Source organism: Eretmochelys imbricata, chromosome 8, assembly GCF_965152235.1.
Source record: "Eretmochelys imbricata isolate rEreImb1 chromosome 8, rEreImb1.hap1, whole genome shotgun sequence".
Lineage (NCBI taxonomy): Eukaryota > Metazoa > Chordata > Testudines > Cheloniidae > Eretmochelys > Eretmochelys imbricata.
In genome coordinates this window covers 102,391,852-102,419,048 of record NC_135579.1, presented here as the reverse complement: position 1 = coordinate 102,419,048, position 27,197 = coordinate 102,391,852, and the positions used below count along the sequence as shown (strand labels likewise).

At 41.0% G+C, this 27,197-nt stretch overlaps 1 protein-coding gene across 2 annotated transcripts; it reads right to left on the bottom strand.

Moving 5' to 3' along the window:
- Positions 1–1,111: 1,111 nt before the first annotated feature.
- On the bottom strand, positions 1,112–26,088 carry EFCAB14 (EF-hand calcium binding domain 14). Of its 2 annotated transcripts, XR_013346966.1 has the most exons (12): positions 25,596–26,088; positions 23,078–23,226; positions 18,435–18,580; positions 15,468–15,566; positions 12,663–12,773; positions 11,536–11,637; positions 10,373–10,564; positions 9,200–9,286; positions 7,158–7,266; positions 5,853–5,984; positions 4,426–5,006; positions 1,112–3,744 (listed from the first exon to the last, which is right to left on the bottom strand). XR_013346966.1 is itself a non-coding variant. In XM_077825478.1 (11 exons), exons 1-11 carry the CDS (start codon positions 25,781–25,783, stop codon positions 4,831–4,833), a joined length of 1,491 nt encoding a protein of 496 aa, XP_077681604.1. In that variant the 5' UTR covers positions 25,784–26,088; the 3' UTR covers positions 1,112–4,830. The 2 variants fall into 2 exon arrangements, 1 of the variants encoding a protein (XP_077681604.1); XM_077825478.1 differs by having other exon boundaries at positions 1,112–5,006.
- Between the last annotated feature and the right edge of the window lie 1,109 nt (positions 26,089–27,197).

Below are 27,197 nucleotides of genomic sequence, written 5' to 3'. Positions count from 1 at the left end.
CACATCATTCTGACTAGTAGAGAATGCACCTTCTCTTATTTTCATGTCCAGACCCCTGACCAAAGCACTGTATCAAAATAAGAAACTGAGAGCTTAACCCACCAATTAACTGAGCTGCAGACACCTTCCCCACCCCCCTTTTCTTGAGGTTTAATTAAAGAGTATTCAGCCACACAGGTTTGGTGTTTTTCATCCTTTCACCCCAAATCACGTACCCACCCAGCCATAGCTGGGGTTAAGCGCGGCAATCCATGCTAGAGCCTTGTTTTGTGTTGCTAATTTAATTATGGAGAAAATTTCTTCATAATTAAGGTTATAACCATGGTTCCATTATAAACCAGGGGTGAAATCCTGGCTCCAGTGAAGTCACAGGGAGTTTTGACATTGACTTTTAATACAGCCAGGAGTTCAATCCTTGATATTCAAACTCCCTCAACCTTCAACTTAGGCTAGGACACTAGTTTGCCCATCAAAATATGCATGGTTAATGTTAGACTGGAGCAGAATTTTCCCCACATACATTTTGGGTAATTTCCTGAATGTTTTAGAAGTTTGAGATGCCCCTTTAAAAAACAAAAGCACGCTTTTTTCCCAGCCCCCTCTAGTTTAAAAGCCGAAAGGACAACGCTTAATTTCATCCAGAGAAACTTGTCCATATTTTTTTTTAAAGTATTCATAACTCCTTTTTATCCCAATCATGGAAGACACTGATGAAAGAATTGCCTCAAACATCATCACTTTCCAAGTATAAAGCATTTCTTTGTTCTTGCCTTCAATAGCACACACAGCAGATACAAACTAATTAAAATCACAATTTTCCCCACAGAGGAAAAATGGAGGAAAAAATTACACATAATAAATGTGTCTGTCACATTGCTTAATGCACTTCTGGAAGGTTCTATGATACTCTGATACTATGGCAACAAGGGTGGGATAAGAACCCTGAATGAAATAAAAAGGTTTCATCAGTACCCATGTGCTGAAGTTGAACATTTGAAACATCAGGGAAAGTGAAGCTAATCTCAATTTGCAATGTCTTCTCACTGGTTTTATTTAAATTTTATCTTCTTATCACTAGTATTGTTTATTCCACAAATGATTTACTCAAGTACACACTACAAAAATGAAATATTTTATTTAGATAAATTAAACAGTTATGTTACATGATGACATGTGCAGAACTATAACTAAAATCAGCTTTAATTTACTCCATATACAGCTCTAAAAAGCTTCTGTACATTTCCAAAATAGGTCCAACTTTATTGAAATAAAATCCAACATTTCACTTATTGTACAGGAAAGGTCAGGTAAACTAAAATTAACAAAATGGTCCTTATACACTGTTGAGTCTAAAAATCTGAGTTTAGTAAATCTAAGTTTAAAAACAAGTTAGCAGGCAAGAACATAACATATATGGAAACAAAACTTCAAAAAAAATCACTGCAAAACAACTTGGTAATTATTTACAATTCTAGGATAGGTTATAAAATGGGTGTGTAAGAATCCTGGACAGCAATTGGCTACACCAGTGCAATGCTTTAGTACTAGTTTAACAGGAGCATCCAGAGGTTTCTCTCATGTAGGTATTCTCAAACAGGAGTCTACATCACTAAGTTAAGAGCATTGAAAGTCAATGATTTTAAAAGCCCATTTAATAAAGTGACGTACCTTCTCTCCTGTCCCTTTCCCAATGCTTAGAAGCAACCTTTTTCAAACTTCCACTGCTGCCAAGACCTCTGTCAAGTCCTCTTCTCCATCCGCTCTCCCAAAGTAAACCCACCTCTGCTTCTCAGACTTAACCCTTTCCTGCTTGGGTTTCCACTAGCCAATGTCTAAGAAAGTTTCACTGGTACTTCTGTGGCAGCATCTCCCTTTAAGTACCGCATCCTAGTGACCATGGTTGAGCCTTTCTAGGGTAAGTAAACTGGAATCCATGGAGTTAACCACAGTGAAAGACTAGAATTTAGGATCCATGTATCTTCCATGAACTATCCCACTGTTTCATTTTGGAAGAGCTGTTCTGGTTGTGGAGGGAAGCATTAAGTCCCATGGCTGACAGAACATGATTAAAAAAGTCTCACCAATTGTGGCTCTATTTCCCACTAGTGCCAGGTGGTGCAAATGTAGACCAGCCACCAGTCATCTCACCCTGCTGAGAGCAAATCTAGGCAAGTATTTAACAGACCTGCCGCTACCACTGACCAGTCAACACTAGTGTAGATAAGGGCTTTGGACGATCAGCAAAAGCCTGCTGGTGCCTTACCTAACAATCTAGGCCAGCACATGGATTGATAACATCAGTGGCAACTGAGAAGCAGTACAAGTCTTGAGCATTTGAATGCTGAGCAATACTTTGAAATTAGGATGGCTGCCTGCGGGCCAAAATTCAATGGAAAAAGAACTAGTCAGCAACAAACAATAATTCACTGTACTTTTAAATGACCCTAGTTTGTTATATTTCTTGTACATGTCCACTCCACAATCATAGTAAGGCTGCAGACCTTGTGGCAAGGCCAATTAATGACCTTAGAGATGGCAATGTGTATCCAAGATGCACAATAACCAAGGTTAACCAGCACTACAAAATGGTCTCATGTCTTAGTGCCTCAATAATTGATCAATTCAGGGCTACTGCCATATACAGGACACAAAAATACTAGAGATCACAGATGCACGCACTCTTTCCAGAGTTTTGTTCGAGTAAGATTTCTCATGACCATAGAAGAACCCTGCAAAATTAAAACAAACTGCAACAAGGGAAAACATTCAAAGTTGCGATTATAGACAATTCTAAGTTTTACCTTTTACCGACGTTTTGTTTCATACAAATAAACCTTGCAAAAATACCGTGCAAATTCTGGCATACAGCTATGATACACAATATACAAATAAAATACCAGAATGGTTATTTTTTATTGCTAGAAATTTTATTTGGTTAAGGGATTTATACAGAAGTGTATAAAAGGGGTGTGGAAACTGGTCAGAACAAGCGAGTGTTGACTTCTACTTGCCTTAGAAGCCAGGTTATACTGCGTTTCAAAACTTCACATCAATGAAAGCATCTCCCTGTTGAGCAAAGCAAACATGCCCAAAACAGGACAGAAGAGTGATGGTGAAACAGACTAGATAACCTAGGAAAGGGTTCCATTTTGCTAAACCTTTCACTGATTTGAATACTTCCAGAGAATATTTCCTTGTAAAAATTATAAACATCCCATTCAAAGTCACAAAATTAACTATGAACAGACTTCCAGATAGCCCATATCGAAAGACCATCAGTGTATTTCACAGTCCACTAAATCAATATTCAAATGACCACAAAAAATGAGCTATGAATTTTGCTTGTGGCCAATGAAACGATTTGTATAAAGTCTAATTTGTCCCTGATCTGGCCTGCGGGATACTACATTTTGCAAAAGCCTTTCTGTATGGTCCAGAGAAAGTTTCTGGATATTGCAGTCTTCAAGTTTAGATTTATAGTATGAACATATTAGTATGTTCTTCTCTGAGTGTGGATATTGGTTTCAAGGTCAAAGCAATACCTATAGTGAAGAAAATTTATATTGCACTCATCAATAAAAAAATTATATGTAGTACAATCTTACCCTGCACCTGCCTTTTGTTCCCACTTGAATGAGAAGAATATACAGTCGTCTAAGATCCTAAGAACTGTGAACATTCATGCAGCAAGGAAACTGCATCCAAGTTCTCTTTATTGTAGGCTTTCCCATCCTGTTGGTGACACTGCAGCACAAAGAGGCTTGTTTACAAACAAACTGCTGGTGGTCATGGATAGACTAACAACATGAAACAATATCAGAAGCCCTGTTAAAAATAAACACCCATGATCAGTCAGGGAGACCATTATCGCACTTGTAAGCTTGCCAAGTATATGGAGGGTAGGGTTGCAAGTTATCTTGTCATGATGGCAGCCAGCAGCAGCTTCAGGGGACAAGGTTGCTTTAAACTCTAAGAGTCAATTAAAATGTTCCAATAGTTTTCCCCCCCTTACAGCCATCCTCCTCCCACAAATTATAACCCCGGACGCAACAAAGTTAAAAGGAAACACTGAACTGGGTCATAAGCTGCTAGCTTACCTAGTCCCAATCATGTCATTATTCGGATGGGCTCATGATGTAAAAAGAAACAATAAGTTTCTCACTCCTTGCCTCTTAAAGTGAAAGCCCTCTGTAGGATGGCATGAAAAATCATGCCTTGCATCTGCCTCAGTCTGAACTCAAACACCATCCCTGGATGCACTGGCAATTTAAAATCCAAGTGAAATACCCTCTGCCTCCAGACTATCCTGCATTTTTATGTTTTACAAACCAGTGTGGTTATCAACGCAGCCCTGTAAACACCCCCTCTCCCCAAAATATGCATAATTTATTCAATTTCAAATATTTACACAAAGAAAAGGCCTACCTTTAAAAGACAGATTTCTTCTGGCTCTATATAAAGTGCAGCTCTCTAATTTAAGGCAAATTTATGTGAAATATAAAACATGGGCTTGTCTATATGTACACATGTTCCAATTTAAACACAAGAATGCCCCTTAAAGGGAAAGAAAATGTTGGCTGACTATTCCTAATGTAGTTTGAGTTTATGATCTTCCTGGAATTTTGAAGGAACTTCCTAACATTATGCCATACATAAAACCCTTTAAAAATCTTTAAATATATCCAAAGAATGCAAATTAAAAAGGTGGCAACATGTACATAAAGTTAGCTCCAAAGATTTGAAGAATGCTGGGCAAAGTGCAGACATAGCTTTTGCAGTTTTCAGTAGCTACAGTAAAGTTCATCAATACTGCATTGCTAAATATGTATGCTATACACCTAAAGCTAATCTCAGTTCTGGTAATGAGTATTTTTCATCCCCATCTGTATCAAATTCCTTAAAGCTCTGTGGCTCTTGTATTGCCAAGCCAACCAGAGTTTGGAGATCTTCATAGGATAGCTTTCCATCAATGCCTTGATCTGTCTTTTCAAACAAATCCTGAAGATCTGCAAAAAGGACAAAGTTTTAAGGAGCAAGCACTTTAATTACACGATGTTATAGTACAAGTTATGCTCCTTTTTTACTACATTATATGGTCCCTTACAAGCCTGGAAAGCTACATGAGGCTTTATAAGATGTTCTTTGTATACATATAGTAGGTCAAACACAAAGCATAAGCCAGTAACCATGAGAATTCAGAAAGCAAGTGTAAGCTCTGCTGAAGGTGTGTAGATTTTATTTAGTTGGAATCCACTTAGTGAATGTGAACACAAAAGCATTTAATCGCTATTTCTAATGATATCTAAAAACCCACTCCCCCAACCAAATATTGATAAAAATATACAGACTTAGTTTACCTTCCATGACAGAAGCCTTTCAACTAAAAAGTTTCTATACTTGTTATGTAGATCATATGGAGGGACAAGCATTTCTATTATTCTCTGCACATTTTTTGAAGCTAAAACATTATATTTTTACCAACTTAAGAGTTGAAATAGTTCTATCCAGATACCAGTTTGCTCTATCTTACAGCTATATCCTGCGCCCTTGACACCTTCCCACTCCTTTTATCCCTTCTCTCCCACCCTGTTTTATGTATCTTTCATGATACACCTTACACTCAAAACAGTCTCCCATTTCATGCAAATGCCCCTTCTCCAAATCACTAAAGCCCATTTTCTTCCATCCATCCTTCCTTCTGTTGGACTTGTCAACATACTTTCTATATGTTCCATTTCCAGAACTACCGTCCCATATTCTGCCTCAGCTATGTTATACCACAACTATTCATGGTCTGTTAGTCTGCACTTATAGGAAGTGTTTATGAAAATCAAAGGTAAACCGAGATGTACCTTTTATGGTGGCAATTCCTGGTAACGACAAGCGTCTTGGGTGTCCATTTCTCTCCATGTTGCCTCCAACTGTTCTCGATAAAAGTTTTGGAAGATTTGTAGGCTTTGACGTAGCAGTCTGCATTTTTCCACCTGTTAAAACAAATGTAAAATAACTTCTATCAATTTTAACACAATTAAAATCAACAGGGACAAGATAGACCAGTGGTACAAAGACTTTTTGCCTTACAAAAACTAGGTTCAAGCGTACTATGGGGTGGTTTGCTACTTTCAACATGTAGCAAGATTTTGCTATATCTCACTAGTAGTAGGGAGACCCACTAGAGATCTAACTTGGAGAAACAGGAAGTAAGCAAATAAGCCATCTTATAGGACATATCACCGAAGTATATTCTGTAAGACAGTTATGTGGTTTTAGTATTCCATGCTATACTAGGAAATGTACATTAGTACATTTTGTGAAAAGAACACACACTTGCAGTATGAGTGCACTTCAGGGCATATGCCGCTCTCTAGCTGAGGGGGTTAAAGAACAAAATTTCCTAATGGCTAGATATTGTAATTGTCCACTCCAGGGTTTCTTGCACCTTCCTCTAGATCACCTGGTGCTAAATATTTTGGAGAACGGCCACTGGTCTGATTTGGCATGGCAATTCCTACACAGGTCTCACTATTGCTCTTATCTCTTTCCCAGTAAGTGAGGCGAGAGCCTTTTTTTGGAAGGAACTGTCAAGTTTAGCAATTAGCCAGATGCGAATTAGCAAGTTTCTACTACAGTAAAGAGTGGCCATTTGATGCACATGTTTGGTATTACTTAGGACTGGAATAGCAGAGATACTGAAGTTTGGGACCGAGGTGCAGTAGTAGAGCTGTAACTCTTGCTGGCATTATGCTAAATTTTTAGAAGCACTAATATTTATTGAAAAAGCAGTACTTAATTTGGCTACTGAGCACCAATTAGTATTAAAATGATAAAGTGACAATGTGATAGTTTAACAGACCCTGATGACAAACAACATTTCATTCCACGCCTGTATTGCTTCTACATAAATGGAAATGCTACACAGCATAAGTTAAGGGGTCCTTCTAAGCACCATGGGAAACCTCACTTATTTTCTACACGTTATATTTTGAACTCTAAGCAAGAGTTCTCCGTTTTTAGTACCATCAATTTCTTTCTATTTTAAAGACTACTCATGTTCCCTGACCAAGATCTTAATATTAATTATTCACCTGTGTTACTTATTCTCGGAATTATAGAATGATCCTTCAAATTTATGTGACATTACTACATAATATTCCCACCTTTTTCTGATGCCTCAGATCTTTCATTTTCTGGCTTGCTTGTGAGAGCATTGATCAGTTGAAGCTTCTCTCTTAGTTTTGATACCTGATGATCTACATTTTCTATTTTCTGCACAAAGCAACAGGAAAATATTTCTTAAAAACCACCTTTTTTTTTTTTTTTAACCAGGTACAGCACAGCACACCGGTAAAGAGAATTCACTTTACAACTGTTGGCCTACATACTTCAGTTGGTTAAGAAGGTAAAAAAAAATCTTCAGGGAACTATATCCCATCAGAGTTCACTCCTATGCAATGCATTAGGCTCTAATACCAGAACTTGAATCTAAAACAGGCAAAAATACTTTTTTTTTTTTGCATTATTTGTTTCTAAACAAAAATTTCCCATGCTTTATTTACCACTATTTTGTATCTAAAAGTAAGGTGTCCAGTATGTTGACTAAAGCCTTCATTTACTATATTTTCCCAACGTAACGTGGGGTAAGCTTCTGACATCTTAGTAGAGCTGCACAGCATTGTTTCAACTGCTTATTTTTTAAGTCTTTGTGCAACAATGATGGCCGTGGTAGGATGCAGGAGTTATAAGTTACTAAATCCCTGACAAATGAACTGAAAATATCCAGACCTTTATACAGAGCTTGTTTGTCACACATGGGATCTATTTTGCTAATTCTCATAGTGAACATAGGATTTAAGCCATGTACTAAAACCCAGCCACCACATGCAGTTGAACTTGGGGTCTTGTTTATAAGTTATGTCAACTCACTGACTCTTAGGACATCTTAGGAATTATTTCATCCATCTGAATTCCTTTTAAGAGTATTTCTCTTTGTTTATTCCTATTCCCCGTACCCGCACTGTTCCTCAGACGATCTTGTTAAACCCTGGATTTGTGCTGGAAATGGCCCACCTTGATTATCATACACATTGTAAGGAGAGAGATCACTTTAGATAAGCTATTACCAGCAGGAGAGTGGGGTGGGGGGAGAGAAAACCTTAAGTGATAAACACCCATTTTTTCATGGTCTGTGTGTATAAAAACATCCTCACTGTATTTTCCACTTTATGCATCCGACGAAGTGAGCTGTAGCTCACGAAAGCTTATGCTCAAATAAATTGGTTAGTCTCTAAGGTGCCACAAGAACTCCTTTTCTTTTTGCGAATACAGACTTAACATGGCTGTTAGATACTCTTAAAAAGGTATCAGAGTATCTAAGTTAAGTTTTATCACACTGTCCCTTTCAAACTTTTTGCTCAATCTATCCATTCTCTGGCCCTTACTTCACAGACTGAACATGTAAATCAAGATTACATAAGAGTTACAAAAACAGGGTTACTGAAGGTATTTGATCTTCAGCAAGTATCACTCGGATGATCACAGGTTGTTTTTTTAAACCAGTGAACAAGCATTTCTTATGCATCCAACTACCGCTCCAACACTATTTATATACTGAATATAAAGGAATAAACTGTTTTCCAGAAATAACTCCCATCCACAACAATTCAGCTGCTGTTATTTAATCAGGGTGGTCTTTTGTTTGTCTATTAGAGATGCTCTCAGTTAGTCTTTACAGTTTGTTACTTGAGGGGGAAGGCTTTCACTGAACCACAAAACATGCCATGAGTGTCCTGATCTCTCTTAGTAAGCAGTTGATGTGCCAAGGGCTGTCTGCCAAGACAACCCAGCCCCTGGCCCCTCAGAGTCTCCCTCAATGCTCCTTCAGTTGCAATATTGCTGTTGAATGCAGCTATCTTGGCAAGTTACAGAGGGAGATGTAGTTACTGGGAGCCTGGATCCTGCGGCTTTTACTCATGTGCATGCTGCTTCTACAGATTTCAAGATGGCAGGATCTTACCCTATTATTAGTTTTACTTCCATCTTAACTCATTTCCCACACACACAATGTTGTGGGAAAGTTACTTTGCTACCTCACTGTCTTTGAAAATATGTATTAGTATCAGACTGATCTAAATAAATGTGACTTAAAATGACTAATGGCACGATCTACTAACCAACACTGATTTTACTTTCCTCTGCTTACCTTTGCATTCTGTGCTTTTTCTGCACCAGTTTCATTCTCTAGTTGATCTTGACTTTCCACTTTTGGGGAGGTAGTTGTATTACCCACCTGAAGAAAAAGGTGAGAATATTAGAACTTAGACATTTGCTTAAAGTTTTCTGAAATTAAGTTTGCTTCCTTCAAACTGGGCAAGCATGTAGCAGTAAAACAGAAACAAACTTACAACAAACATACACCAGAACCACATTAATATTAAGAGGTTAATTCTGGTTACCACACTATGTGAAACATATTTCTGCAGGATCTCATGCATGGACTTGGCCACACTTTCTACTTTCCAACAACCAACCAAGACCCTGCAGAACAAGATGGGATTAAGTAGTGTATTTAAATGCAAATTTCAAATATGGCATTGGGAATCTTACCTTATGTAGTCCTACAATTTAATTTCAGCCCGGAAATTTATCTGCATGACTCAATGTTAATGAGACTTATACAGTAAATTCCTACACACTGTAGCATCAGCATACCCTTACTGTATAGCATACACTTAGAAAACCCTATCCCAGAGGCAGTACTAGGTAGGAGCATTCAGGGATTGGCCTAGATTCTTAATGGGCTGGTGGAAGAACTGTGTCGGTTTCAGCACACAAACATTCTTAAGGTTGCCACTTAGGATACCTGAACAGCAGCTGACACTTCCAACTTCCTTTAAAATCAAATATTAAGCCTCTCAGAACATCAGCTTGACACATTTCCTTTAGGTTAGCCAGTGGTTCTCAAACTTCATTGCACCGCGACCCCTTTGACAACAAAAATTACGACAGGATCCCGGAAAGGGGGACTAACGCCTGAGCCTGAACCCCACCACCCAGGGGGAGGAGGGGGCCCGAAGCCAGAGGTCTTCAGCTCCAGGCAGGGGGGCTGTAACCCAAGCCCCACCACCCAGGGGATTCGGCTTCAGCCACGAGCCCCAGCAATTCTAGCACCAACCCTGGCAACCCCATTAAAATGGGGTTGTGACCCACTTTGGGGTCCCAATCCACACTTTGAGCACCGCTGGGTTAGTCCATCCCCAGTGTAGTGAAAGGCCTCCCTAGTCTCTTGCAGACTGGGACTGCTGCACAGGAAGCACCCTCAGCCACTCAAGTACCCTACAAGGCAAGCAAGCACCCATGGTCACTGAGCACTTACCACAGTAGTGGACAAATTCTCTCTGTTTTCCAACGTATTCACAGCAACCACAGAGTTTTCTAACCATGTAACCCTTCGAGTTATATTACTGATTGTTGTATCCATACTTAGAAGCTTTAGATCATTGAGCTTTTGGTACGCCACTAAGGAAGCATTTATCTCTTCTACCGTGGCATGCAGGAACTGGTTATCCTGAAATAAAAAGACAGCAAGTTGTGTTATCCTACTATGGTTGTTTGGAAACACTGCCACAGCATTATTTTAGTTAACGAAACAGTGAATGGGCCCAGCTCAACCAAGTATCCTTCTCCAAAGGGCCTCAGAGCCCCACAAATTACTGTGTATTTGGAACTGCCTGACAGTGAGAGAGAACAGAGTGAGTCACTTTAGCTTTTGCTGTTTGAAAATGGGATTTCCTAGTGCTAAAACTCACTGCTGCCAATGAATACTCTGATTACAACAGGTGCCATGCAGTTAACTGAAGTGTGCATTAACCTAATTTCAATGCAAATTACCTTAAGCACAATACCAATTACTGTATTAGACAAAAAGCTTAAGCACTAGGCATTGTTCATACAAGGTTTACTTCTGAAGTGGGCACGGTTTGTATTAAAAACACAAACACTGGTTTCACTCCCATCCCAAGGTTATTTCCGTCTAGTCATATGTCCCATTCACTCATTTTTCTGAAGCTGTTTCTGTACTTTACCACCTTCAGAATGACTCATCACCTGCCACTCCTTCTCTTGCTCAAGCTGACAGGCAAGTACCTGACACTAAAGCCAGGTTCTATTTCAAGTCCTTAACTCATTAGCTGCACTTCTACTACAAGATACACCCTTAACTTGTTCAACCACCAGTTACTAAGCCTTTGCAGTGCACTCACTTACACTGTACTCCTAGTAAAGCTATGAAAAATGTCACTTAAGGAGGCACTGTAAAGATCCATCTAGAGTTACATGCAGAAACATTACTATGGGAAAACATTACAGGAATATCATTATAATATTGTATTTGGCTTATGTGGACTCTATTCAAGTTCAGCCTTGACACAAACATACTTCATTGTATCATACTACAATATTGAAGGGCCTAAGGGAAATATTAATTGTACTTTTACCCATTGCAATACTGCTGGTATTTAATGGAAAAGCAAGAAATACCTGTTTAAAATTCTCAGTCTGATTTCCATTGCTAATTCTTGGACTGACAGTTGCGGAAAGTGAAGATATCTGTTTTTCTCCATTTTCTTTAATGTATTCATTCTAACAAAAGAAGCAGAAGTTACATTAATAAATATTTTGTTACATCTATGAAACAAGACTGTAGACATAACTTCACATATTTTAGTAAAATATCTGCAAGAATTACACATTTTGAACCATAGGTTGGTTGTGCATGGAATATTTTAAGTATGCCAGTAGAAGGCACATTGTACGATTTCTGTTCTATTAAATAGGTAGGGTCCAGACATTCGTTTCACCAAAATAGTGGCCACACATTAGCCATTTTCCCCATCACATGCAGCATTCAAAGTACACATGCACATAATACACATTTCAGTTAAGAAAAATTAAGAATGAACTGCATAGTTTCTTAGAATCAGCACCAACGATTTTCCAATACATAGCACAAAGAATCCCTGGTTGTCAGTGTTAGAGAGTTAACCCTGCTATAAAAGAAAAATCGGATTAGTGGAAGTGAACAAATCGATTAGCATTATGGTGTTCTTGAAGTGTTTCCTGCTGCAGCAGCAGAAGTTAGTTTACAAATGTCCATTCCCAGTGTGGCAGGAAGACTGAAGGTTTAAAAGTAAAAAGGTTCAGTTATTTGAGAGTTTCAGCTAGTATTAGTGAACCTATATTTCCTATGTATGCACCTTGATTTGGGCCAGAGACTTGTTCACCCCAGCCTACTCCTAGCACCACCACAATCCCAACTGCTCTCAAGTTGTTGTGCCGAGAGCCACAGTAAGTTGTACTTTGCAGCACGTAGGTGGTGTAAAGCCCTCCGGAGATGCCACACCTACACAGTGGGCAACCAGTATTTCTGGTCTTGCAAACCTATGGAGGGAACCAGAGATTCTGGCCTCAAGAAAATATGCTCTCATTACTGTACAATGGATGCCACATGAAGACTATTAGCTATTATATTATTATACTAGCCAGCGTCTTGCAGAGATCTTTAATTATTATTTTTCAAGTTACACAGCACTTGGCAGAGTTCACATTAAGCTTTACACAGATTATGCAGCTAATATTTAACTCTGTTAAATTAGTACCGTCCTTACCAAATCATTCTGGAGTCTCTCTGTGGTTTTCTTGTGTTCTTCGATCGCCGCCTGCATAGCCTCAACATCATGAGCAACGCTGGTTAGAGTGCTGCCTATAGTGGCTACGCTCTGAAAACAGAAAGAGCAACTTCATAAATTTCAGCTGTGCTCAGCTGCAGAACCCGAAAGACCAACTTGCAAAACAATGTTTTGTTAATGAAATGCCAGGCAGCTGGATTGTGAGAAACCTATGTGATGAACTGGAGGATTCAGATTTGCATTTACAGAATATAATAGCCATTTTATCCTTAGTCTTTGCTCAAAATGTTTTGATGCAAAGAAGGAAGATTAATATAACCTCCATCCACATGTATTCTTCCATTTTTCATGTGGGTGACTTAAGGGGATCTATAGGGGCATGCTCCTCCTGCAGCAATCTAAGTATTTCTGGGCTGTTAAGCCGTACTTAGATGAACTTGACCATTTTCTCCTCTTGTAAATCCCAACACAAGCACACAGCATACACCCTCTCCACTCTTATGGAAGAGTGTCCTACTGCAGCAACAGTGCTCTCACCACTTACCCTCAACCAGTTGCCCTTCTGCAGGGGAACTCTGATACAGTAAAGGAATTCTTCGGGCTTGTTTAACAGTATAAAAAAAGCCTCCCCATTGCTTTCAGAGACATTAAACTGCAATGGAAGAGGAGGCTTAAAAATATTCTTAAATACAATTCAGGGGGTAGCAGCAGTTTCCCTAGCAAAACAAGGCAACACCCAAATACAAAAATTAAGAAGCTCCACATATGCTTCTTTTCCACAAGAGTATTCAAAAAACCATGCTACCACCTACGCACTGCAGCAATCTCTTGAGTGATCTAATGTGCTGCAATGTACACACAGTGAGGAGTGAAGGACACCAAGCTTAAAGGTTAGAATTTCACCGCTTTTTTAGTTGTCAAACCTAAAAACTAGTTAAACAATTTTATTTAACTCCCTATAATGTTTTTCAAGCACTTTTTTTAAAATGAAGTTAAGGCATAATGTACTTCCTGGCAGGATTCCAACTTTACACTGTACTTACCAAATGTAAGACTGCAAGCAAGAGGATATCTGGGAGAAGAGTGAAAATGGATGCCACTATTTCTAATACCTTAGCTTAGGGTTGGAAATAGTGCCCTTCATGAACCTAGTTCAGCTCCCAAAGTTCCGTCATACTGTCATCTGGGCCTTCAACTTTAGTGAGATGTGGCCAAGCATGACTTGTTCCAGCAGGAAATGCAGCCTTATCATTCAGCTCAAAATGGAGCATTGCATGCTGAAACCTGAAGCCCTAGAGACCACAGTTCTATATTAAAGTCGGTGGTGGCAGCGATGGGGAATCTGGGGACACTGCAATCTTCTGTTTTGTGCAAACTGGATGCAGCCCTTGGGCTCCTGGAAAATTACTTTAAGACTTACCACTGATATAATGCCTACAAAATGGAGTCTCCTGATCATGTCAAAACAGGTGACTAGCTATAAATAGGTTTCTCTCCTCTTCCCCTTCTTTCCCAAACCCTACACCCATCTCTAGCTTCAAATAAAAAACAAAACCCCTACAATGTAACCAACCACACTGTGCCAATTCTTCATTATATTGATTTGTTATATCCCCATCTCCAACCCTTTACTCTGTGTCTGTAGACTGTAAGACTTCCACTTAGATACTGTCATCATGATGGGTATCCAGCCCATCTGTAGCCTTCAGGTATTCCCTTAATATAAATATTTGCTTCTAACAAAACTGCTAATGTGGACCTTAGGAAAGTTTAGGCAACCATTAACCCAGGGAACAAGCCAGCTCCTCTGTTTGAAAGAAAGTTCAGCTAAGGCGTGAGCCACAGAAACTACCCCTATAACAGGTAACAGAAGTCCACGTACAGTTACACTTGTTTCCATCTAGCTAGTCTTTCAAGAGGTTATCAATTGCCTGGAAATATTCTCTACATGTGGAGCCCTGCTCTACAAGAACTCTGACCACAAGAGGGGTGTGTATTTGTTACTTTTAAAAAAGAGTTTAAAACAGTGCAAATTTAAAATAAAAGTAGCTGAGATACAGAAGGCAAAACTAATTTCAAAGACACTTTTACTAATCAATTTAAATTTTGTCAGCTATTAACATAAAATGGCAGATATGTAACTTGGAAATTCTGGTTAGTATGTGTACACTGATCACTTCATAATGAATTTCACTATGCATATACTGAAAACACAATACCCTGAGGGCTTTCCTACTGTCACTTCAGTCTATTGGATAAATGACACAGTTTCTGCACGTCTACATGTTAATATAAAAATAAACCATACAGAGAATTACATTACTGTTGAAGTTTAAGAAGGTTTTCCAAAAAATGATATGTTTCCACTTCCAACCAAAGAAAGCTAAATAAATATTGATTTAGGGTTGTAAGGGTTATAAAACAAAGCCAAGCCCTTCATGTACATGTGAATGGAGGAAGATTACCAACGCAAATGGTAATATACGTATAAAACCAACATAAAGGTGTACCCATTTCATGAGAAATATTTCTCATTTTACCAATTAAAATGTGTCTAGAGAATTCTCTATCATATTCTAGCTTGCCTTAAGTAAGGATCACTGAGCATGACAGTAAAGGTGCTCCACTGAAATAAGCACAAGCTAACAGTGTTTCATAGAGGCATATGATCTTTGAGAGACTCTGGTAGTTACTGCTGTTTGACTAGTTTCCAAATGTTTCTGCAATCAGCTATAGTTTAGAGTTAGTGTGATGTTCACCAAAAGCCATATTTAGAATACTTACCTTCTGAAGTTCCTCTACAGTAACAGGAAGAGTAATCAAATCAGAAGCAGACTTGATGTTGGCTTTGAGGTGATTTACTGCTGATGTCAAAAACAATATCTAAAAACAGAGAAAAGTATTTAGAATTAGTAAACACATCAAAGTTCTTTATTTCAATCTTCCCCCACCCCTAATGACTGTTACTTTAATTTATAACTGACATTCAACACAAGCAACTGCTTAAGGCCATGTGTTTTTCTTGGAAGTGCACAGAATCCATAGCCCAACCAGTCTTCACCACCACAAAGATGTGGGATGGCTGATGTTTCTAACACTATTAATGCCTTCTCATAAAACAAAAAGCAAGAATTTAATCAGCTTGGGCCCTGCAAGTCACAGGAAAACCCTGACCACAAACTTTAGAATTTGCAAAAAAGAATTTGTGGTGTACATATCAGGTTAATTTCACTCTTTAGACTGCTTTTGTTTGGACAGATTGCTACCCTCCTTTACTATTCATATTAAATCTTGTGTATAAGACAGACACGGAAAATCATTTTTGTGGTACTAACATCTGGTTAAGTTATAATAATCAGGATTGAGAACTAGCATAAGAGACTGATCGTCTGGATGAGATACAAGTGCCTGAAAATAGGACCTATAAAGTAATATCTTCTCTACTGTGTTATTTTATTCATATCACTGCCACCTGAAAAAGGAAAGAATCTTAATGCCTTTTTATTAATAGAAACTTTTTAAATGCAAAGCCTTAACAGAAATGTCCAAACTGGATATTTTTGCACTTTCACTATTCAGTGAACTCTCAAATATGACACTGTACCTTGATAATATTGTAAGTACTTTATTGAACTTCGCAGTCACCTGAAAAAGAGCTAGAAAAGGATGGCCCAGTGGTTGGCATGCCAGCCTGGATTTGGGAATCCCAGGTTCAATTCCAGCTCTGTCACAGACTTTCTGTGTGACCTTGGGCTTGTCACTCAGTCTGTGCCTCAATTCACCATCTGTAAAACGGGGACAACAGCCCTACCCTACTTCACAGGGGTGGTGAGAGGACAAGCACCTTCAATATTGTGAGGAGCTTTGTTTATAGTGTAATGAGGTCAAATAATTAAGAAAATAGAATACTACACTGAACAACTGACATACAACTAATACTGTAAGTTGGCCTATGTAAGAGCACTATTACATGAAACATCAGTACTACTCCTTACATTGTTTAAAATTTTATTGTATTTGTAAGAATCATAGGAACTAAAGCCTACATATTTGTTTGCAACAAATTTTTTCAATTTGTATTTGCCCATTGCTATAGAATTAGTTTCCTGTAAGAGAACAAAATGACAAGCAATAGTCTTTTAAAAGCAGGAAATGCACTATCATCTAGTTCCTTATTGGTTAGCGTGCTTATTTACAGTATCTGATACAACAAAATGCTCAACTTTCCTGTCTGTCCCTCCCTTAATATGTCCTTCAAACAGCTACATAAAATGGGAGTTACATATATAACGCACTGAAAAACTAAGTTATGAAAGTAGAAGAATTTCTGCAAAATAGTTTAGCTCAAAAATTAGTTACAAATAATGCACCAAAAGTTGAGTCATTAAAAAGATTAAGTCATTCAAATGGACTTATACATATGATCTATGCAAGTTACAAAATTGCCAATTAGCAAGTAAAACTATCAGCAATTTGTGGTCATTTGCTAATCACTTTAAAAGCAGTTTACACTTCTCTGCAGTTGAAGTGAACAAAGTACAAAGTTCTTCCATTTGACAATCCAGTTGTTAAACATATAAATTCAGTCTGCTCCTGTAAAAATATATGCAGTTTCCCAAGCTGCAGAAAGGCATAGATACTGGTTTAGCAGTAGGCTGGCCGTGATAGAAATTAGTAAACCCCTTGTATGTCAGGCTATCAGATTGGCCTGAAGTGGCCAGCTATAAAATAATTGAAAACTTGGAAGGGATTAGTGCCAAAGGGCCAAATTTAAAGGTATTTAGGTGTCTAAGGATGCAGAGAGGTGCCTAGGTGGGTATTTAAAATTTAAAGATCCCAGTAGGCACCTATTTGCATTTTTAGGCACCTAAATATCTTTAAAAATCTGACTCAAAGAGATGACTTTATCCAACATGAAATTGTTTTTGAAAACAATTTCACAGACTGAATCTAAATCTCCATCTTCCCAGCAAAAGGTATCTTTATCTTCACTAAGATTCTTATCTGTCAGTTTTAATTAATAAGTTATGATTAAAATTAGATAACACTCAAAAAGGTTCAGATCCTCAGCTAATCTAACCTAGTTTAGTGCCATTAACTTCAATGGAGCTACATTTTATACCTGCTGAGAACCTGACTCATCTTTTTTAGCATGTTACATACAATAGAGTTATTGAGTTATTTGCCTTTACAATACCATAAACGGGAGACAGATTGTGGTTTAGGTATCTTTCATCCCCCTCAGCTTCTGCTGTAATTAGGTATGCTAATTCCCACTTCCAACAGCCCCCTCACACTTGGGGCTGCCCTCATGTCAGGAGGGACACATGGCATAATTATCTGTCACAAAGATGAAGCAATGTCAACCTGAGGCTGTCTCCTTTAAACTTTTCCTCCCAGATGAATGGCAGTCAGTCACTATTTTTGATCCACTGTAATGTGCTCTGGTTGCAATTTTCAAAGCTGACTAACTAGGGCATTTTGCCATATATGTGCCATGAAAACTATAGGGAGTTGTGTCTGAATCCCTTAGTCAGCTTTGAAAATTTCAGCCTACATCTACATAACTTCTCATATTAAGTCTTTAGAGAACTGATTACTAGCATGCTTGTAAGTATAGGACAGTTCATTTTCATTCTTACTTTCATACGAAGTGTAAACACACAGTAAAGTCAAGACGACAGAGTAAATTTAAAACATTGAAAATATCCCATGAAATATTTTTCAATATTAAACATTTGTTCCTATTACCTGTTTATTGATGTCAGTGATATTTATCCAAATTTTATTTAGTCCCATGTCTCCAGTCTCTATTTTCTCAAGGTGCTTTTGCTTATCAAGCAGATCTTCATTTAATTTGGGGATCTCTTGGAATGATGTTTTTTGATTAGATTCCACTAAAAAAAGAAATGAAAAACTGAATAATCCTGCAAAACAGACTAAGATGTGAAAATTATACAAGCTAAAACACAAGTTGTAGCCAGTGACATCTACAGTAGTCGGGGAACATTGCAAGTAACATTATCCATTGTATAATCCTCATATATTCAGAATCAACCCAGAAATAGAGTGTTGATTTAAATTGATAGCTCCTGCCCAACAGTATCTAACACATGATGCCAAAAATTAGAGAGAGTCTACTATGTTTGGTACTTTACAGTACCTTCCTATTATGGTTATTTCTGACAATCTTTAGAATCTCTTCAGGTAATCCAATCATTTTGCACTATTTTCTTATTACATCATAGTTGGGAGCATATACAATAACTGATGTAATAAAGAAACTGTGCAAAATGACAACAAGAGTCACCTGAAAGACGAACAGATTTATTTGAGCATAAGCTTTCGTGGCACCTGAAAGACGAACAGATTTATTTGAGCATAAGCTTTCGTGGGTAAAAACCCCAGTTCTTCAGATGTAAAATGGGTAAGTGATGAGAACTACCAAGAACTGTACTCTCACAGAAAAAACATATGAAATTAACCCCAATCCCCAATTCAAACACTGACTGCTGACTATGAAGAATATTCCAAAGAGATTAGGGTGATTTCATATCACTTGAAGGAACCTGGAGTACTGAACAGAGTAAGTAAGATGAGGCTCTGAGACAAACTCTTGATATCAGAGGCCTAAACTAAAGTAATGGTCAAGACTTTGCTAATATAAAGCAAAGTTAGGCTATGAGCCAGAGGCGGGCCCTGCTCAGAGAAGTTGGCAAGAAGAAGGCTGCTAACTGCACGTAAACACATATCTAAAGGGTATGAAGTACTAATAGGATGAACATGTGCCAGGATGGCACCAGAACATCCCGGTACGAACACATTCCACAGAGATAATGAGGAACAGGCTGACCCATCCTAAAGACAGGGTCAAAAGGATAATATGATGAGAGAATTGTTTGTTCGAACCTACATGTACCAGGAGAGAGGTAGCACGCTAACATGTAGAGGGGTTGTACCTCAATGTGTCAGGAGCGATGTGCAACTTGTTTGTATCTGTGTATAAGAATGCATCCCTGAGTGGATGTCTTCGTTCAGCCTAGAAGGCAGTGGAGAGTCCTGCCACTGATTGAGCCAGTCCATTGTGAGGGGGCATATATTCGTCGTATGTCCTTTAGATTCTGCTGGAAATTATTACTGTGCTTCATTTGACAATAAACCTGGCCAGGTGCCTTCGCACCTTATTGGAGTCTGTGGTCACTGGGGTTCTCTCGGGGTCTGCTGTGTCAGCAGAGGGAACACACGCATGCAGCCAATTGTTATCATTGAACAGAGCGGAGCACCACACCGGTGGCGTCTGACAACAAACTCCGTTTACAAAAAAAATGCATGTACTTACACACTAAAAGTCTGCTTGTAAAACAAGTTGGCGAACAGAAAATTCTTTGACTAAAGAGAAATTTGTAAATAAAGAGTTAACAGCACACCTTTAAAGAAAGTGCAGTGAATTCTGTGGATTTATGATCTACAGGAAAGCGACATTTTTATTTAGAATTTAAGATGGGGGTTTTTAAAAGGGCCCAAAGGAAATGAAGAACAGCAGCAACTCCCACTGACTTTATATGGTTCTCCAAGGAAAATAAATGTACTTGATTGCTGTATGCCAGGGGTGGCCAACCTGAGCCCGAGAAGGAGCCAGAATTTACCAATGAACATTGCCAAAGAGCCACAGTAATATGTCAGCAGCCCTCCATCTGCTACCCACCTCCAGCCCCAAGTGCCTCCCGCCCACCGGCAGCACCCACACAATCAGCTGTTTTGCAGTGTGCAGGAGGCTCTGGTGGGGAGGGGGGAGGAATGAGGGCACGGCAGGCTTGGGGGAAGGGGCAGAGTGGGGGCAAGACCTGGGGCACAGGAGGGGGTTGAGCAGTGAGCACCCCACAGCACATTGGAAAGTCAGCATCTGTAGCTCCAGCCTCGGAGTCATCGCCTATGTAAGAAGCCGCATATTAACCTCTGAAGAGCCGCATGCGACTCCGGAGCCACAGGTTGGCCACCCCCACTATATGCTGTGCTGGGCTTCCTTAAAGCCCTAAAGGGTGGCAGCCCCACAACACTTCTGTTTTCTAGTCCCACACTTTCATCATCCTGAAAGGCTGCTTCCCCTCATTTAACTGCCTACCTCTTTGGGCTCAAAAATATACCAATACTGAAGAAGCTTTTATTTAAAAAAAAAATTACTTTTTATAACTTGTTTAAAGAAAAAACAATTTTGGGTCCTGATCAAGGATTATAATAGATCTGTATGGACTCTTCAGGATCCAAACAGTGTTTTATTCAGAAGCTCCTATAGGTAAATCAGGTATTTATAAAATAGCTTTAGAAAGAAAGTAAATGTTTTTACCTAAACAAACTGACAGAGTCCTTTCCATTTCTATGCTTTTCACTTTAAGAGCTCACATTGAAATATGATGGCTTGTCCTCCCACTCCTACTTATAATTCCAGGAAACACTGCAAAAGTTTTTCACATTAATGAATGTGACTGATTTCCCCACTTTCATGTGTTCATTATTATGCGTTTAAGTGACCTATTTAAAGCTGGTATGACGCTTTGAAGATTAAGTACTATATAAATTCTAAGCATCACTATTGACAACTGACCTGAAACTGTCTTAGTGAAAGGCATAGTGTTAGTCCCAGGATATTAGAGACGAGGTGGGTGAGAGGTAATATATTTTATTGAACCAACTTGAGTTGATGTGAGAGAAGCTTTCAAGCTACACAGAGGTATTCTTCGGGTCTAGGAAAGGCATTCCAGGCATCACAGCTAAATACAAGGCGTAACAGGTTCCTTGTATTTAGCGGTGATGCTCAGAGTACCTTTCCCCGACCTGAAGACGAGTTCTGTGTAGCTTGAAAGCTTGTCTCTCGCATCAACACAAGTTGGTTCAATAAAATATATTACCTCACTGACCATGTTTCTTTGATGAAAAATTGTCAGATTTTTTTTTTAAAAAAAGCCTATTTGAAGTTAAGAGATTTTCCATTTGAATTTTCTTAGTATCATACTGAAAAAAATCATAAGTATGAAATCCTCTCTCTTACACAAAGCTGCTTCAGACATCAATGGCAGAAACTACAATGTCCACTTTGCATACAAGCTCATAATTATAAAAAATACATCACCTACCATTTAAATCAAAAGGAAAACACTAATTAAGGGATATGTTCATGTTATAAGAACATGTCCATAAAATCTGGTTTCTCTGTAATTATAACAAAAGTAAAGCAGAGGTGTTTTAGGTTATCAGAAGCAGTTTACTGAGCGTATTCCCAATGCAACATCAGGAACATACAATAGGAACAACAATGAGAAACTGTTAAAATAAAAATAAACCCCAACAGAACAAAAAGGAAAACTGGTCTTGTAATTACAGCCCTTCACTGAGACTCAGGAGATTTGGGTTCAATTCCAAACCCTGCCAGGGAGCCTCTCTGCCATCTGCAAATGGGGATAATAATGTTTCCTCTCTCTGAATCTTCATCTGTCTTGTTTATTTAGATTGTTAGCTCCTTGAGGAAGGGACAGTCTTCTCTGTTTTTGTACATTATGCTTAGTACAATATGGCCCAGAACTTGGCTGAGAACTTGAGGCACTACTGTAATACAAATAAACAGTAACAAGATAGTTCTGTATTTCTTTTCATGTGAGGGTTCATACTCTGATTTTTCAGCAATGTCCCTTTGGGGGGGACAAGCTTAATTGTTTGAGGGAAGTCTATGCACAGGGATGTGATTTGATCGTGCTGCAACTGTGTCAACCTTGTATGAGTGAACAAAGCAACCCTCACACTAATAAGCAGAATGCTTCATGTAAACCTAAATTCCTCTAAGTTCAGAATTATCAACTATCAGTTTTAAACAAGAGATGAAGATAAATAATGAGAAAAATGGGTCCTGGAGTGAGCAATTTCAAATGAAAGTAAAGATACACAGAAATAGCCAAAGTTGTACTAAAGCAGGACATAACTGGCAGCATTCAAAGACATGAAAAGAAGTTGAGTTTTTTTAAAGCAGCCAAAGGAATTTTCACAGCTTCCATTAATTTTAATGAAAGATGTGTTAAAATCCCTTAAGACTACTTGCCATCCCCGTCCCCCCCCTTTTTAAGAAAACAGTGCTGCAATCATGTTAATCTTTAACAGTCCACAGACCATACACCTCTGGTATTTTTGAGAACCATTTTCACATTTTGTTTTTAAGAAAGATATATACAAATCTCCATAAAAACACATGGACAGCTGAGGCTCTGACCCTGTCTATCTAGACCTTGTCTTGTGACAATCTGAAGCACAGGACAGTATGTTACATTACGCACAGCCTACCTTCTCCCAACAGCGAGGGTAAAACACAGCTAAATTATTCAGTTTAATATATAGGTTGATATACTTACTAGTTCGAAATTTTTCCTTTAGTGCATCCAGATCTTCCTTGAGGGCAACCTGCATCCATACTAAGCCAACGCAAGCTACCACACAAGCAGCCAGAATGACAAAAGCACAAAGTGGATAACAGAGCTTGCAGCATCGCAGGTATTCTCCCCTGAATAAAAGATCAAAAATTGACCATGAATCTGCAATGGGACATGTACAGCTATATTCTAAGAGTAAGAAGACCTACAGTCAAGTTCACTTAACTGACACACTAACAAAACAGCAAGTTTGCTTCACTGGGGAGAAGAATCTATGCAATGCATTTCCAGGAATAAACAGTTGATTAGTGGGATACCGTGAAAATCTGATTTCAACAGTATTCATAGTAAAATGTATCCCTATGAGACTGAAAACATGCTTCCTCCTCCATGCCTGTTGTCAATTGTCATGCTTCCGTTTCCAGAGTTTCCTGCTTTATTACAATAGAGTTACAATGCAAAATTAAAGTTTGTTTGGAAAGTAATGTAGACTTAAAGGGTAGGACTAGACCAATTACGATATGACAAAAGGTATTTTAAAAGTATTGTAATCCTGAGATGTAAAGCCTTTTATTTTAAGTCATTGTTGGAGGATCTTCAATATTTAACTGCAGAATTTATTTACCAGCAAAAGTATTTCCTCTATACCTAGTATAACAACAACACTATGCATCAATTCATCTGTAAATTTAATAGTATAATTAAAGCATATGTGCATATACTGGTAACCATTCAACCTGTCTAATTACTATTCCTTACCTCTGTGGATATTTAACATGCAACATATGCCACATACATGTTACAAAATACAGAAGCTATTTCAGATCTATTTCTACTAGTTGTATGAAGATAAATTCTTTCATACGGGACAACACACAATTTAGCTAGCTGAAGCTAATTTCCTGAGCATCAACAAAATAAAAGTGGTGCCTACAACTACAGTGGTTGGTGCATTAGAAACACGGAAGACAGAAACCCCTTCTGACAGAAGGGGATTCATTCATCCAGAAACCAGATAGCTAGGTGTGTGACTAATCTGCCCAGTGGGTGCAGAAGTGTCAGATTCCAGGAAGAAGATAAGCAGTTTTTTAAAAATAGGGAGAAGCCAGTGGCAGGCTTACATAACACCACCAGTAACTTAGAAAACTGAAGAGCTCAGTCTTGGAAGTAAATTTAAATTAGAAAGACCAGTCAGTGCCTGTGTGAGAGCTTTATCTGAAATGTCACCAGCCAGACAATGTCAGCTAGACATGGGTAATGTGTTATGCATGGATACAAAAACAGTATAATATGGACACAGGAAAGCAAGGATGGGATGAAGGCTATTAGAGACAGCCTAACCTTTTGGAAACAGAAATTATGAAGGAAGAATGGTCTCCATCTTAACCACGAGGGAACCACGCTGCTGACAATTAAGACTTATTTTGTGTTTGAGAAGAGAGAAGTGAAGAAGGGGTTGAAACTAGGAGTCAAGGAGCACTCAGGTTTACTAAGGATAGAAAGTGAGCAACTGAAATAACTGATGGTAAATAGAACAAAGATGGAAGTAACTAGGATCAAGTAAGGGGTAAGACAGATGGGAAACAGGGAACAACAAACTCAATAGGGCAACAACACTGTGCTATCAAAAGAGCGCACAAACCCCTTTTTATCTTCAAGGGTTATTCCTCATATGTCAGAGCCTGATGAAACTAGGTGCTAAGGCCAAGTTACCCTCGCAGCCCAGAACCATCTCCCACCTCCCATGTCCTATAACCTCCAGCTCCCCGACATGCCTATCCTACACTGTAGCCCAGTGATTCTCAAACTTTTGTTCTGGTGACCCCCTTTCATAGCAAGTGTCTGAGTGCGACCTCCCCTTATAAATGAAAAACACTTTTTTAATATATTTAACACCATTACAAATGCTGGAGGCAAAGCGGGCTTTGGGGTGGAGGCTGACAGCGCAAGACCCCCCGCATAATAACCTCACAATCCCCTGAGGGATCCCGACCCCCAGTTTGAGAACCCCCACTGTAGCTCATAACCTTGATCCCCTCCCAAATTGTACCTCCGGTTCCTCTAACCTATTACATCCATTCTATGCCCCCAGCTCTTAGCCCCCTTAAGCCCCCTCCACACCCAATACGTAACATCCAAAATAACCTTCAGCCCTCCTTTATCACACCAACTAATCCCCTAATCCAACCACATTCCAACTCACCCCCTGCTTCCTTTCAACATACAACCAGCTCCCCCCCGTCCCAGTTTCCCCCCCCCACCCCGTCCCAGTTTCCCCCCTACTCCCACCCCCCCCGCACCCCGTCCCAGTTTCCCCCCGTACTCCCACCCCACCCCTCTCGTCCCAGCTCGCCCCAGACCCCCCCCCCCACTTCCCTCACCCCAGCTCCCCCCGGGCCCCCACTCCCCACGTCCCCTACATTTAACCCAGCTTCCGCCCCCCAGACCCCGCCCCTTCCCCCCCAACCCAGCCTCCCCGCTCCCAGCGGCCGGGGCTCACTTGGCGAAGCGGGAGCGGGTGCCCGGCGGCCCGAACTCGTCCTCGTCGCCGTCGGAGCTGGACTCGGAGTCGGAGGCGGGCGGCTCGGTGCGGAGCAGCCGGTGGCCCGACCCCTTCTTGGGCAGCTTCTTCCGGCGGCCGTCCCCGGCCAGGCCGATCAGCGCGTTGAGCTCCTTGCGCTTCTTCATCCTCTTGTGCGGGGTCAGCGGGGCCCCGGCGGCGGGGGGCGCCGGGGGCTGGTACCCGACTCCCAGCACCGCCGCCGGGCCCCGGCTCTCCAGCTTGGGGCGGCTCCGCGCCCGCAGGAGGCGCCCCCCGCCCCCCGCGCGGGGGCGTCGGGCGGGTCTCAGCGGGGGTCGGCCGGTCCCCGGGCTGGCTGGCGGGCGGGTCGGTGTCCGGGTCTCCGGGCCCCGCCCTCAGCAGGGCCTCGCGCCTCGGCGCCGCCGCTGCCTCCTCCTCGCCACCGCCGCCGCCTGGGCCATGGCTGCGCCCTCAGCCGCCGAGAAGGGGGCGGCCGCCGCCGCTCCGCTCCCCTCCCCTCAGCCCCAGCGCGGCCCCACCTGCCAGTAAGGGCCGCTCCCATTGGCCAGCGGCGCCCGCCTCGCCCCGCCCGGCCGGGAGGGGGCGGGGGCGGGATCATTAAAGGGCCAGCCGCCCCGTCTGGCGCGTTCGCGAGCGCGTGGGGGTGGAAGGGGCCGGTTCCAGTCCGGCTCCCCAAGTGGTATCGCCCATCAGCTGTTGGGAGGGGTCCCCCGGCCGTATCCAGTGGCAACGGCGGGGGCGGGATAGCTCAGTGGTTTGCGCACTGGCCTGCTAACCGCAGGGTTGTGAGTTCAATCCTCGAGGGGGCCATTTAGGGATCTGGGGCAAAAATGGGGGATGGGTCCTGCCTTGAGCAGGGGGTTGGACTAGAGGACCTATCCTGATATTCTATGAATGCACGGCAGCGCGGGGCTGTATCAGACTCCCAGGGCGAGGACATCGGGGTGTTCTGATGTGGCTGCATTGTGTGATGCAATGGTGACATCACAGCACCACGTGCGTCCCGAGGGAATTCCGCCCCAACCCATGACAAATTCTGCGCACGCTCTTTTAAAATTCTGCAAATTGTCAATAAATGAATGTGGGGGCTCCAGCATGGCGTGCACGGGCCACTGGCTGCATGGAGGCGGGAGATCACCCTGCGTTCCCCCATGGGACAGGGACTCGGCAGTGAGGTGGCACCCACCCCTGACACAGCGTGAGGTCCAGGTCTGCTCCACAAACATCCCAGGGCCCTGCCCCTCTGCGCCTGGCACAGCGGGTGTGGGCAGGCAGGCTCAGCCCATTAGGATGCAGTGGCAGAGGGCTTAGTGCGGGGGGATCCATCATCCAGGTGTGGAGAGAGAGGGCTGTGTGTAGGGCAATCTGGGTGTGGCTGGCTCAGTGCAGGATCTGGATGCGTTGGGGCTCATTGGGGGATTCCACATGCAGGGGCAATGGGACTCTGCAGGGGGGTCCAGATGAAGGTGGTTGGCACTCTGCAGGGGAGGTCTGGGTGTGGGGGGCTCAGCGGGGAGTCCGGGTGCTGGGGGAGTGGGGCTTGGTAGGGTGGGGGCAGTG

What these genes read in the sequence shown, in the direction of transcription:
- EFCAB14 (XM_077825478.1), bottom strand. Translation starts at nt 25,783, where the DNA reads ATGAAGAAGCGCAAGGAGCTCAACGCGCTGATCGGCCTGGCCGGGGAC. An exon ending in TCACTGACATCAATAAACAG is followed by an intron (nt 15,567 to 18,434) that starts GTAATAGGAACA and finishes CTCTGTTTTTAG; the next exon opens with ATATTGTTTTTGACATCAGC. An exon ending in AGGAATTGCCACCATAAAAG is followed by an intron (nt 5,007 to 5,852) that starts GTACATCTCGGT and finishes TCCTTTTTGCAG; the next exon opens with ATCTTCAGGATTTGTTTGAA.